At 35.0% G+C, this 13,836-nt stretch overlaps 1 protein-coding gene across 1 annotated transcript in view; it reads right to left on the reverse strand.

The window, feature by feature from the left end:
• The window catches only part of side-II (sidestep II), a 71,445-nt gene that overhangs the window by 11,031 nt on the left and 46,578 nt on the right, over positions 1-13,836 (reverse strand). Inside the window, exons 4-8 of the mRNA XM_066393434.1 lie at positions 5,755-5,854; positions 5,479-5,693; positions 5,196-5,341; positions 4,422-4,569; positions 1,935-2,065 (exon numbers count right to left, since the gene is read on the reverse strand). Of these exons, the coding sequence (XP_066249531.1) occupies positions 1,935-2,065; positions 4,422-4,569; positions 5,196-5,341; positions 5,479-5,693; positions 5,755-5,854 (740 nt within the window). The remainder of the gene's footprint in view (positions 1-1,934; positions 2,066-4,421; positions 4,570-5,195; positions 5,342-5,478; positions 5,694-5,754; positions 5,855-13,836) is intronic.

A 13,836-nucleotide genomic window follows, 5' to 3' on the forward strand; every position in this document is an offset into this window, starting at 1 on the left:
AATCACAGATTCGAGTAGACTTCAAAAAGCAAATTTATTCTAATCGATACATAAGGTAGATAAACTAAAGAAAGAAAAATGAGAAAACCAATGATCCTGAAATAAGTAGGATATGATTTGATGCGATCTAAAGGTCGATCCACGTGTTTCTCCCTCGCAAATGGCTTTTACAGGGAATTTTCAGATATCGTCACTAAATGTTATTAATATGCACCCCATTTTCTGATATTTACGACCAGATGAAATGTGTATAACCTTATTCGAGAAAAAATATTGGAAATATGGATCAAACTCGGGTGCAGTCAGGCATGACTGGAATACATATAGCCGAATTAAAAGTCTATAAAGTTTGATCAAGGCATTCGAGACGATGGGTCGAAGGCAATTCGCATAGTTCAAGGTTAGACTTGATTTACATAGAGGGTAGCTAACACCTCACAATTTCCCCTGTATTATAAAAAATTTAGAAATTTTCCCTTAAAATGATATCATTCACCTCTGTTATATGCATATTTATGGTCTGATAAAATAATTATCGACAATCTCTAAAGGGAAAATGTTCAGGGATCAATTATGTCCTTGAACAGACACAAGATTTTTTTTAGTGAGTCTAAATCAATTTCGAATTATGCTGAGCAAAGCAGCAACATTCAGTTTATGTTAATGTGGTTAAGCTCCCCTGTGACAAAATTTGAATACATTTGGGTATATTTCTAAACAGTGGAAAACTTCTGGTCTACCAATAGCACATTGAAAGCAATTTTTGACTGGTACCAAAAAGACTAAAATTGCACTCGATTTATTAGAAAACTCCTGTCCTACATCGTTTTAAATAGTAATTTGAGACAGGCGTTCTTATACCAGAATCTAATATTTCCCATGCGTATATTTTCTCAATGTGGAAATTCGAATTAGGGTTTTTTCAAACATCAAAAATTAAAAATAGCTTAGGCGTGTTTCTGTGATCGTTAAATACTTGGGACATTACTACGAGAAAAAATGGAAAACATAAATATTTAATCTATCTGTAATGGAAAACAGTGGCTCGCTAGTAGTGAAACCCTTCACTTTAGCGAAAAGAAAAATAACAAGTAATTGATTATTGAACAGGTTAAACTGTTGAACTGGATTATTGAACCAACTGAGCTGCACTAATTTGGTACTTAGTAATATAAAAATACAAAATTTATTCAGCACTGCGGCAAAAGCATTAACCTAACCTGCTATACAAAAAAAGTTAGATTATTATTACATTTTTTATTTAGTGGAGACTACAGGCAAGGACTGGGAAGAAAAATATTAATTCTAAAGTTGAAGTAAAACTGGAGCCTTTCAGGCAAAAGCGATTCGATCGTTTAAGGCGAACCAACTATTCTAATGAACTTCTCTTCATTCAATAACAGAATAAAATACCATAATGGAACAAAGCCAATTTTCTTTTTCCGAACACTTTTTCCTTCAAGCACAGACTCTTTTTATTTCATCTCCGCAAAACTAATTACGGCCGATGAGTGCCAGCGACTTTATCGGACGGGTATTTAATCAGCTGTGTAGGGCGAATAACAAAAGAAATTTAATAGAAAGGAATTATTGCGCCCAGTTTATTTCTTGCCATCTTCAAAAGACTTGCGGTTCCTCCAGATGCTCCTAAGATGGATGGTCGCTCTTGAAAGAAATTTTAATGTGGCCGAAACGGGAACATTAATGATATTCTGCCCATAATTTAATTCTCGGTTTTCAAAACTACGAAACGTTTACGTTTTCCATTCGAGAAAAACTAAATCTTTGTATAATATACCTAATATCGTTGTCACTGTTTCTTGCTAAGAAAAATCATGTTTTGGCAATAGATGGCCAAAGAAAATTTCTTAGTCAATGAAGTTGTACTAAAGAAAGGAGAAAAAATACGAATCATAAATTCGTCCTTTACTTACGTTGTGTATCCAAGTAAGCTTCTTCCATACTGGATTGGCTCTCACTTTACATTCAAAGTACACATCATCCCCTTCCTTGATATCACTAGCATTTAAGGTACTTCCAAGACTTAAGTGGACTATCGGAGGATCTGAAATTAACGTAACGTTTTGTCAAAACGTCGGACTTGGATTGTTTACTGGGAAAATTTACTTAGTACTAACTCTCAGACTGAAAAGACGCTCATATTTTCCTACGAGTACTAATCAATATCTCGGAATTTCTGACAATGAAGGTCCGGTAATATTCAGATTCTAATCAAAAGATTGGTCACATGTGATGGCTTCAAGAACCTCGCAAAATTCCAAACTTTGCTCCTGGCCTTAGAACAGTATTATATCTATTAATATTATCAGAGTCCCGTTCAAATCTTCCGTCTCTGGAATCAAAAAAGTTTCTTCGTTGCACCAAATTCTCTACTGTTCTTCCTAATAGCTTCGTATGAAATTATGACAAGAGACTACAAATGGTTTACTGCAGACATGCAGTTTAAATGGAGCAGACATAGAGATATATATCTTACTAGTGCTAAACTTCTAGCCAACATGAATTGAGTTCAATGAATCTCAGTCTCGACAGACGCAACGCGTTCAACTCCATTGTGTACTGATCCAGGAAACAAACTACACGAAGAGGGTGTGCAGGTCTATTAATGATTTGTGCGCTTTCCGAGAATGGAGCGGCGCTTTTTGTTCGAAACTTTACAAAAGCTTATTGTCTTGATCCCGGGATGAGGAAGCGATTTTTTAAGCTTAAGTAATTTTCAATGAGACCGGATATATAAGGCGGCACTAATTAAGAAGTCAGGGATTAATTAAATCGAGACGGTTTTACTGAGGATTTGCCGAAAATACCCTTAACCGTTCAACTTTCTCTTTCGTCCTTTCGGTGATTCATTGCCTAATCAATCCTTGTCCTTAAAACTTGCCTTTGCATTAGGGCTTACATGTATTATTTTCGCCCTAGATTTTGCAGCAGAAGCATAAATTTAGTTGGGAGGTGACATTGTATATTATATTGGAATAAAATTACAGAGCTTGAGTAACTTTGTGAAATGGAAGCTTGTCAGGCAAAACCACGATGTCATTAAATAATTTCTTTTCATCTGAATTATTCTGTTCCTTCATTAAGCTTTGCAACTATGCCTAGTGCGGCGCCAACCTAATTACGCCTTTAGAATTCATCACTTAATCATTTGATATAATGCACCTCTCCCCAGAAGGGCAATTTTTCAAACGGGTTTCTCGTTTTTGCTAAACGTTTCATTAGCGGCGTTAAACAAAACTGTTTTTAATTAGTCGGAATAAATTGTTGAGCAGAAACAGTTTTTTAATTATCGTTACTTGCGTTTTCCGCTTTGCTCTTAATATAATGTGTTTCTTAATTTACGACCGTTTTGCTTCTCTTCATTTTTCAGGGAATATTGCAAATTAAACTCTACCCTAAATAATCGCCAGCATTAAAAGTTTCAAGCTTTGTGTATGCAATTACTGGACGTCATAACTTTGTTTTATGTTTCAATGATATGTTTGCATTGTCGCATAGTGTTTCGCATGGTATTTAAAAGGCAGTCATGGTACGCATGTAAAATGGACTGTAAAGTTTTCACCGGTATTCGATTTCATAAACAGGGAAACTCTGCCTGTTCTCTTTAAATCGCGTTTCAAGTTCCAATCAAAACAAGCCTTTAAAAGTTAGTTGATGCTGTAATATTTCGATTTACTTCGGTTATCGGGTGCGTTTTTGGTGGAAATACTAGAAGACTCAAGTGTGAGATCCTCATAAAATTTGATTTTTTGAATGTCTACATTACCTTTCTCCGGTTTCCATAGGATAAATTTGCATAAGTCTTAATATATGGCCTTAAATTAGAATTGTTTGAGACAGTTTTGATGGAGTGACTTTTTTGAGGTTTTCGATCAATACCTAATAAAGTGAAATCGATTTTTATTGAAAGTGCTATAAAATTTGATTCAATTTACGCCTTTTGATATTGCAGTTGCTATTTATTTACTTCCAATTTATAAATTTGGAAATCCCTATGTATATTAGATTCAATTCCGAGAAATATCGCCAATTTTAGGAAGTGTCCGCACTAGAGATTGTAAAGCTGCAAATGGCCTGATTCGAAATGCAAAGGATACATTATTCAAAACCAAATCCGGCAACAGAATCGGCCCTAGCTGGAAATCGATAGTTACAAAAGCATGCTATTTGCTTTCAGTTTATTAAAAACCCTACCCGAATTTGCATTTGAAAAATGTAGAATGTGTCGGATGGGCGGCAATTATTGTTTCCGTTTCACTACTAATCATTTTTGGGCTTGGAACGCATTTTTTATTATTTTTTTGAATTATTGTAAGTTGCGGGTTAGTTCGGTAAAAAGCGAAAATGTTTGTTTTTTTAATGTTTTTATAGAGAAGTAACTGAATTTGGAAAATACTTACAAACAACGTTGATTTTCCAGGAATCTTGTTCGTGAAGGTTGCTGGCATCAGGATTTTCTGCTCGACAGGTGATTAGTTTGCCATCGTCTTCAGTGGTAGGCGTAAAGCTCAGTAAGCTTATTGAGGTATCATTTTCTATTATTTCTTCCTGAAAAAAGAAGTATAAATATTATTGTCACGAAAATTTATATGCAAATGCTGCAATTTGTTTTGTTGACGAAGCCTCTCATCAAGTCTGACAAACTTTCACCTTTAAGTTAGTGAGACTGATTCCAAGTTCAGACTGTGCGCTGCAACATCTCTAGAACACTTCTTCTGGACCTAACACTAACAAAAACTTAAAGACTGTCTCCGCATTGGACGTAAGAGGGATAAAAATAACCTCGTTGGTGGAAAAGTAAGTTAAATTGGAGAACATTTTCTAGCAAATCATAAATTTCTTCGAAAATACGAGTATAATGGAAAGATTTTAATATTCACGTTCCTGCGCATTTTCAAATTGTTTGTTTTCCTTAATGATTAAAGGCCATAAATCTAAAACCTGCCCAAAACAAAGACAAACTACTGGCGATTTTCTCTACGGGTCCATTTCTTATTCTCGAATGCGAGGATTGCTGGGGAATTGAAAACTTCGCTCATTAAGTCTGGAAAGGCGCTAAACGATTATGACTTAAACTAGCCGAAAAATTTTGCTGATTGATAATTTAGGTGCAAGATTTTCTGCCAAAACTGCTGCAACTAAAAGATGAAATGAAAAAATATAGTGATGCATACCTTGGCTTTGCGAAGGTTTCGTTTTCCCTTATACCAAGTGATGATTGCTGGCGGTCTGGATCCGGTAGATTTGCAAGTGATTTCATACCGTCGATCGGCAACCAAAGGCGAATCAGATATGGAAATGTTCACCGTTAAGGGTTTCACTAAAATACAAAAACACAAATAAATAAATCAGTATAAAATAAAAGAGGGCAATCAGGTGTTCCAGGACAATCAGGTGAACCAATTTAATCCACTCGACTTATCAATACCGCACTACGTGAAATTTAAATTTACTCACGAATAAGCTCGAGAATAACAGAAGCACTTTTTGGTTCTGTTAAATTGGTATTCTCAGCTTGGCACGTGAAATTGGCATCTAAATCTTTCCTGGAAACCGAAGGCCACCGCAGCTGGTTCTCAATCACAGTTCCTGCTTGATGCTCATATTTATCATCCACAGTTTTATTGTTCACCAGCCACCTAACAGCCGGTTTAGGATGTCCCCCTACAGCCCTACAGGTGTAATAGTCAATTATGAGAAGACGGGTTTGAAGGTTACGATTAATATTCCCACCTGCAAATCAAAATGACATCATCTCCCACCTCATGAGGACCCACTGTGCGATTCAAAGGGCGGCCTCGTCTATCAACAATAATGGGCGGCTCAGGAGGCACTGAAATAACGATAAAACCGTAAGAAAAGCAATTTATAGAAACTAGAAATAATGGTGAATTTTTCATGGGCCCGTGCAATTGCGGGATTTATGTTGCGCAGGGAATCCAATTTATGGATCCTTTTGTTCTGAATATATTTTCTTGTCGGAATTGCCTGATTACTGTCTCGGTGTGCATTGAGATGTTTCGAACGGGGACCAGCTGGTAGTGATTTGTGGAGATGGATGGTATTACGTAATGGAATTTGTTTTGTGTTTGCTTGCATTCCATTACGAAGAATTGACAGGGTTGGGTTAATTTTGCCTTCAGTCTAGATGGATGAGGAAGAAAAATAATTTGGTTATGTGTTTGGATGCTACGCTCCTCCATCGATTTGTTTGAACATCGAGAACTCTAAGCACTTTTTTACCCTTATTGATTCAAGCGATAAGTTTATTACTTATTGTTTTAGAAAAATATTGTAGTTCTAAATGTGGAAAACCCCTTTTCATTCCATATAAGTAAATGCGATTTTACTAATTTGGGCCAAGTCTAGTGTTACTGTTAATCTTGGTTAAATTATGCTGTCCACCCCCATTTCAGTCTAGTCGGCTTTCGATAAGGATTAACGCAATACTGGAATTGCAGATGACATTGAATTGAATAAATTGGAATTTTGTATCCGAAATCCTGAACACGTCAGCTAGATCGTTTTAGGAATATAGGCTGATTGGTGTAATAGTAAGATGTATGGACAAAAGCTTGAATGGGCATGAGCGTGAATGAATGTAACCTCGAATGGTTACAAACAGGTCTTTATAGATTGTCCTTATTTTAGTTAAATGTAAGTGGTTTTCAACATCTCCTTTCGAAGGTGGAGCTTAAAAGAATTTATTGTGAGTACATGCAAACCCAAAAACGCAAATGAGTGCTAATTCGAAAGGTTTTAGGTATCTCTAGAGGGCTTTTATTCAAGTCCAATACTCAGAATTGTTAATTATATTTTGAGAGTTTCAGATGTTACAGTTCTTTTTAGAGATATTCCATTTAGAACTTTTAAATTTTTACTTGGCGAAATTTCATAAAAAAGAGGCTATGAGAAAGAGAAATTTAAGACTGTACTCTTGGGTCAAAGGTAGTACCATAGCTTTTCATTGAACAGGGTTAATGAGGTCACTCCGGTTCATATATCTTTTTAGTCAATAAAGAGGATGCATTAAAGTTTTTCACTTTTGCTGAATAAATATTTCACTTTTAAAGTGACAAATTAAAGAAAATGTTGAGTGCTTCAGATGCATCAGGTTGAGAACAAAATGATATCAAAGAAATCAGGAACATTCCCTTTTAAAGTTCGTCAGTCATAATAAAACCTTATAAATCTTAGGCTAAGTAGATATTAATGAAGGATTGAAGAGCAATGTAGGAAAATCGCCGCTGTATGGTACTCTGGAGAGATGCGAGATAACAATTTTATAAATTCAAAAAGATCAATTAACCTAGAAGATACTAAAACTGATGTAAGGTAAATCAAAAACGGACAAAGAAATATCAGGAGAGATGTAAATAAGTTTAAGTAAAAATAGAAGTAAATTGGAAGATTAATAATTTAAATAAAGGGTGATACACGTGATGAATAATAGAGCGATGAAGAACGCGAATTTTCAAATATCACCAAAAATTTAAATATTAAATGTTGGAATCCAAATATTTGGATGATTTACATTCCAATTCAAAATCCGATTATTAGGAGGTAGAGCTTGTTATATGGAGTGGTAATGGACGAGAGATTTCAAATTGTAGCACTTTAACAACACAGTTAACAAGTTTAACAAATTGAAGTACTTGGAATTGACGTAAAATAATATTAAAATTGGAAAGTACGTTTATGAAAAAATATCTCTACATTTGACGTAAACGGTTTTATAGAATTCCAGGTTACAATTATATTAATATGGTTTATTACGAATCCTCTAAATTAATATACTACTTTCACAAATTAAGTTCCAATTAGCCATCATCATGTGGCATTTTTATTAAATTCTTGCTCATATTAAACCTAGGAATATTTCACCCTGCGGCGAACAGTATATTGGACAAAATGTCCTTCTGCCCTTATCCATTTTCCTGCTAATAAAATTTTAAACTGCTGCAGTATCCGCATCTAAAAACCACCTAAATTAACTGCATATAGACCAGCGGGATTAAAATTAACGACTCACTTCCTGTATTATGGTGCAGCTTTTATTGGAATATTACTAAATTAATTTATGTTGCCTTTACTACCGTTTCAAAGCTCCAATATTCATTTGCAAGCTCCAAAGGACGTTACTGTAGTTGACAGGGGCGTAGCCAGGAGTTTAGGTCAAAATCTGAGAATCCGGGCTTTTAGATCATCAAGATTGCTCAAGCTGTCTGTACCGCCACTGCGGCTGCAGTTAATCCAACTGTAGCAATAAGATTAAATTTATGGAATCCAATTTAAATCAGTCTGCTTGTCAGGCGTGACATGAAACTTAAACACCTTTAAGTAAGATTGAGTTTGTAGTGTTATTGAATTTACGCATTTAAAATTAGATAGTGCAGATTTCCTTTGGTTGCAATATAAATTATGATTTTCATAAAAGTGGGAAAAGGAAATTTGTAGTTATTATATTATGAAACGTATATATTATTTTAAATAATTTGGAACCGCTACTAACGACTATCTCTGGGGATTCATTTGAGATCTCTTCGAAAATACTTCTTTCTTTTACGTACATGCCAGTGGCGTTAGTATGTTTAAAAAACGATGACATTTGCTGGTAATTTAAAAACATTATGTAATATCCAATTTTTAACTTTACGAAGATATGAAGTGGGAGCCGCCACTGATATTCCACTATGAGGTATAATTTTAGCCTGAAATTATTATTTGTACAAAGATTACAGCAATTTCCAGGCTTTAGTTAAATTTTGCATATATGTTTTCACAACTGTATCCAGAACTGAAAATAATTTCGGGCCACCACTGATATTCTGCATTGTGGATCCAATTTAGCTTCGAAAGCTATTCTAGAGGGGCTCCTTCTTGATATATAGATTCCAGTGACGTCAATATCTTCAACTAAAATTACATTCAATTTAGTTTCGGAAGTTCTAATACAGTTAGTTTTCCCATGTGTTCAGGGGTTAAAATAATTAGAGACCGCCACTGACATCGTGCAGTGTCAATTTATTTAAAGATTTTAAGCTCCTCGAAAATTTGTTATTTGAATTTCAGCGGCATCGTTGATCAATCAGACATTGCTCCAGTTTCTACTATAGAGAATGTTCCATAATTAATGGAGTACAATTTTTGGGATTGATAGACGCAGAAGTTTCTTTTACTTTTTTAAGTTTAAAAGTATTGATCTACCCTCCACTCATCTACTATTCCATTTGAAGCACATATAAACGAATAGTCGAAGCCACATCTATAAGATTTTTACGTAGAAAGGTTAGCAGTAAATAGTGTAGTAGCGTCACTGACGTTCTGCCTGCATTTATCTTAAGCCCCTTTGAACGTGCTTCAATGACACAGATTTCGTTATTACCCAGGAAGGCATATCCCTGCTTTTGATCAAATATTATTTATATATTTATAGCGTTAGAAAACTGATTAAAATGTGAAAAAATCAAATTATGAACCAATTTTGTAAATCAACGGATGCACTTTGGATCTGCTGCAGGAACGCACCACTGCAATTACTACTCAATTTAAACATTTAAATTATCTGCTTTGGTTTTCAACGCTTTATTTGCTTTAATTTCTAATGAGGAAAGAGAGCTCTGGAAGCCCATCCATTCAACTGTTGTACATTAGGCATATCTTGGACTTTCGGAAAATAATAGGAATAATTATCATTTGTGGACAATTCTAAATTAACTGATTCAATAATAAAACGAGCTTCTATCAACAAATAAACTTCAAATGCCGTCTGAGCTAACGTTTCCTATTAAGATTGATAGGACAAGTGTAAACTTGAAACTGACCAGAACGTCTAAATGGATTTCAATCTGGCCTGGAGAAAATTGATTGCTCGGAAGTTCATTACTCACTCTGTCGTAATGAACGAACGTCGCGTCCCAAAAATACGATCGCAATAATTCCAGTTTAGTGCCAATGATTGCTATTCGTTCTTGCACCATCAACCAACAATTCCTCTTGAAAGAGAATGGAAAATCCTCTAGACAATTAAATTTTGAAAAACTTCAGCTTCAAAAAATTAGGCCTGAACACTGAAAAATCTACATGCGAAATGACAAATCCAGAAGAGTATTAATCCTTTGAAACCTTATCATTAAGTATTTTTAGACACTGTGCGTGTTACTATTTCACGGGATGTGGTGATACGAGTGTTTACGATGTTGAGCCTGGCAGCACAAACATGGTAAACGCAGTAAAATGTAACATAAAAACCCATCAATTTACGATAATAGTTTTCACACTGGTTTATTCCAGGATTATACTGCAAACAGCAATTGGTTTAACACAATTTTTCAGCATTTTTAGATATTTACGCTTGAGTTCGTTTGCAGCTGACCCCTATAAATAATTTAAAGGCCGCACTTGAAGTTATGAACGGGGCATAGGAACCTCCACAATAGCGATATTCCTCCCGTTCCTCTTGAGTTCGCAATGTTTATTTATGTAAAAAGAAATCGAAAGAAGGGGAAATGCCGTCCGCTTCAATGGAATCTATTTCTTATTAGATGTCTATATGAGAAATCAAAGACCACGACGATCTCCAAGAACCATTAAGCGGTCATTTCTAGGGTCATCTTTGTGATTTGATTTAAATAGCGATTGGTAACTTCCCGATATTTTCTTGTGGGAACTTGGAAGTGTTTTTGTCTATGAATGGCCTTTTTAATTTTTCGGTTCTGTTCATACATTAACGCTTTGCCTTTCGAACACTAACCATTCGGCACCTTGTTGCTGCACATTTAACTCGTGTTCTTTGACGGTTTGTCCTTACGCACTTTAATTTGAACGTAGATTCGAGTGGCTGGGTACACCTACTACCTAGTGTTCAGAAATTTTTGGCTACGGACCCACAGCATGGCGAAAAAGTAGCAGTAGATTTAAATTGATTAGATTTGCAAAACCCTAGGGCCTCCTCTGACGGTAAAGGGGTACGTGGGAACACACCTCATCTTGATCAAGTTCTACGTTACACTATTAAATCCTTGTCCTTAGGGCTGCTGTATACCGGAGTAGGTACTCGTGTAATTACAGTGACAATCGATAGGAAACAAAACAAAACGGTAAAATTAATCAACAACAATCCGGCGGACTGAACTGTTTTAACGACTGACAGATGCGTTTCATTACAGCCGGCTTTGAGCCGGCAAATCGCCAGCTGGGGTTCGCACGTGGTTGTCTGTAGCTCAGATTTACCGTGACCCTTGCCCCAACATTCGTTTTCCTCGGGATTACCCCGTCGGTAATTAATGACTATAAGCTGTATTTACCGGTACTGAATTTATTTTAATTGTAGTTTGATAGTTTTATTGATTGGAAACATTTAGAGCTCTAATGGGTCGGGATGCCATTATAATAATTTTATGAGGAATTATTATTGCTTTTGTTTGTGGGGTTGAAATGGGGCCGAGGGCTGTCACCGAATATTCGAAATTAACTACATCAAATTATGTATTTTCGAATATTCGCTTGTTATTTCGAATGTTCCTGGAGAGCAATAGCTATATTAACTTTCCGGTCCACTGATATCTTCATGTATGGGTCAATAGTCAATTTCAATGTATGTTTTTTAGATTTTAGTTCTTTGCTTTCTTCACAATTCGTTAAAAATACCGAGCGCTTTTAAGAACGTTACGTTCTTTGGGAAAAACGAAATGAAAATAAAATTTTCGAACGCAGCTGATAATCAAGAGCTGAAAGGGTCAAAGGTACGTGCAAAAGTTGTACGTTTTTTTATAACTTCTCTTTCATAACTACTCTTCGTTTACTAAGTAATAATGGATGATCATTAAAAAAATCTCGCAATAGATGGGAAACGAGTTAGGATCCCTCTTTCATCAAACATCCCAAATAGCGATATTAAAATTCCTTGCTCCCCTGATGATCCCAACAATGATAGACGTATGTAATATTGTATTTAAGTTCAACGCCTTATATGATAATGCATGCTTTTCCTCAGAAAACGATTTTAAAAATACCCTTCCAAGGTGTATTAAATTCTTGACTTTAAATAAGTGGAAATAAATTCTGTAGATACTTCTTCTATCGCAAGAATGATAATAGAAAATTATTTGTGAAACAGTGTTAAGTTGGTCTATGGCCAATGATAAATGGATATATTTAGGTTTTCATTGTTTGAGAATCGAAAAAGTTCCTATTCAGGCGTACTATACAATACATACTATTTAATCTATAATTGAAAGGCATTGTTCGCATGAATAATTAATATCAGTCGACAATGTGATTTCAGAAGTAAACAAAACAATATGTGTAATTGGGAGAAAACCGAAAAACCAGGAAACGCCTACATTTCATTGGATTCCTACCCCCTGTTCATATTTATGAAGCATGAATTTTATATAGAATTTATGTACCAAAGGCAGTGGCGCAATACATCTTATTCAATTGACAAATTTATCTAAAATATCTGTTGACTCTAATATCAAAAGGATACATTTTGGATACGGACGGGTGGATATTAAAGAACCATATAACTGTTTTCTGTGACCTAACAAAGTCCTAAAACTGCTGCACCATGAACAAAACCAATTTAGCTTTCGAGCCCAGGACAACTGCTCTTTGTAAAAAGCAGGGACTTTTTAATTTGTGAATTGTACTTAAAATATCTAATAGCCGCTTTAATTAAAAATAGCTAAAATATAAATGTTGTCTCGACTTTTTGAAATCTTATTATCATTAAACTAAACACCTTTAAGTTAATTTTTTTTTATATTGATGTGAAGAGTCCAACTGAGGAAACCCCATATGGAATGACGATGTGCAAACCCACTGGAATCCACGAGACTCATGAATCGATTGGCGATGGAGGCGTGTCATATATCATAATGATTTATAACTGATCACACAAATCGCTCGAGACATTTGCGAATTGTTCAACATGCAAAAAATTTTAGGAGCCTAATATAGTTGGGCACTAAGCAGTGGATTATTAGTAAGCAACTTTCATAGTGATAATTTGGTGACTTAATGATTAGAACTTATTTCAATGCCCTTTGCAACCTGTCAAATCCCGAAAACATATTAATATGTTATTTAGCGAATGCAAAATAGATTGAAAAAAGTTGGATTAAAAATTTGGTGCTCAGGAGATTTCGGTGAAATTTAATTTCCTGACGTGTTGGAAAATACCATTAGAAAGTGTAATAGTTCTTAGATTCATTATTTTCTTTTTCAAACAGAATTTTCACCAAATGCATTAAATTTAATTATTAATTTTCTTAATGGCTTCGCACCAATTGGAGTAATAGCCATAAATAACAATATGCAATATGTATTAATGAGGTCAATTAAAGTTTCATATGCAAAGCTAAATTTGCTACTCGTTTCCATTCGAGTTATTAAATTTGACCGCACAAACTAATTTTTGAAATAGTGATTTTCAATTTACCTCTATTATAACAGATTGATTATTCCGTATAAATTATAATTTGCCGCATGCCACATAAACATAATGAACCCCAACAATTATGAATGGTTTGCGGCTCATTGAGCATGATTATGCACATCTAAAATAAAGCGAAGAATCGGGCTGGGTACTCGTACATGCGAAGGCGGTGTTTGAATTTTTTCTAGTAATTGTAATATCGCAAGTGATAATAATTTCTGCATCCTGAAAGTACATTTAATGCTAATCGCAGCAGGACTAATAAGGTTTATGTTAAAATTTTCATCTAAAACGACAGGACTAAGATCATGACTATATCTGTTGGCGTAGTGACTGCGTACCGATTTCTGCGAAACGCAAAAAACTTTATGAAA

This window comes from Euwallacea similis, chromosome 9 (genome assembly GCF_039881205.1).
Source record: "Euwallacea similis isolate ESF13 chromosome 9, ESF131.1, whole genome shotgun sequence".
Taxonomy (NCBI): Eukaryota; Metazoa; Arthropoda; class Insecta; order Coleoptera; family Curculionidae; genus Euwallacea; species Euwallacea similis.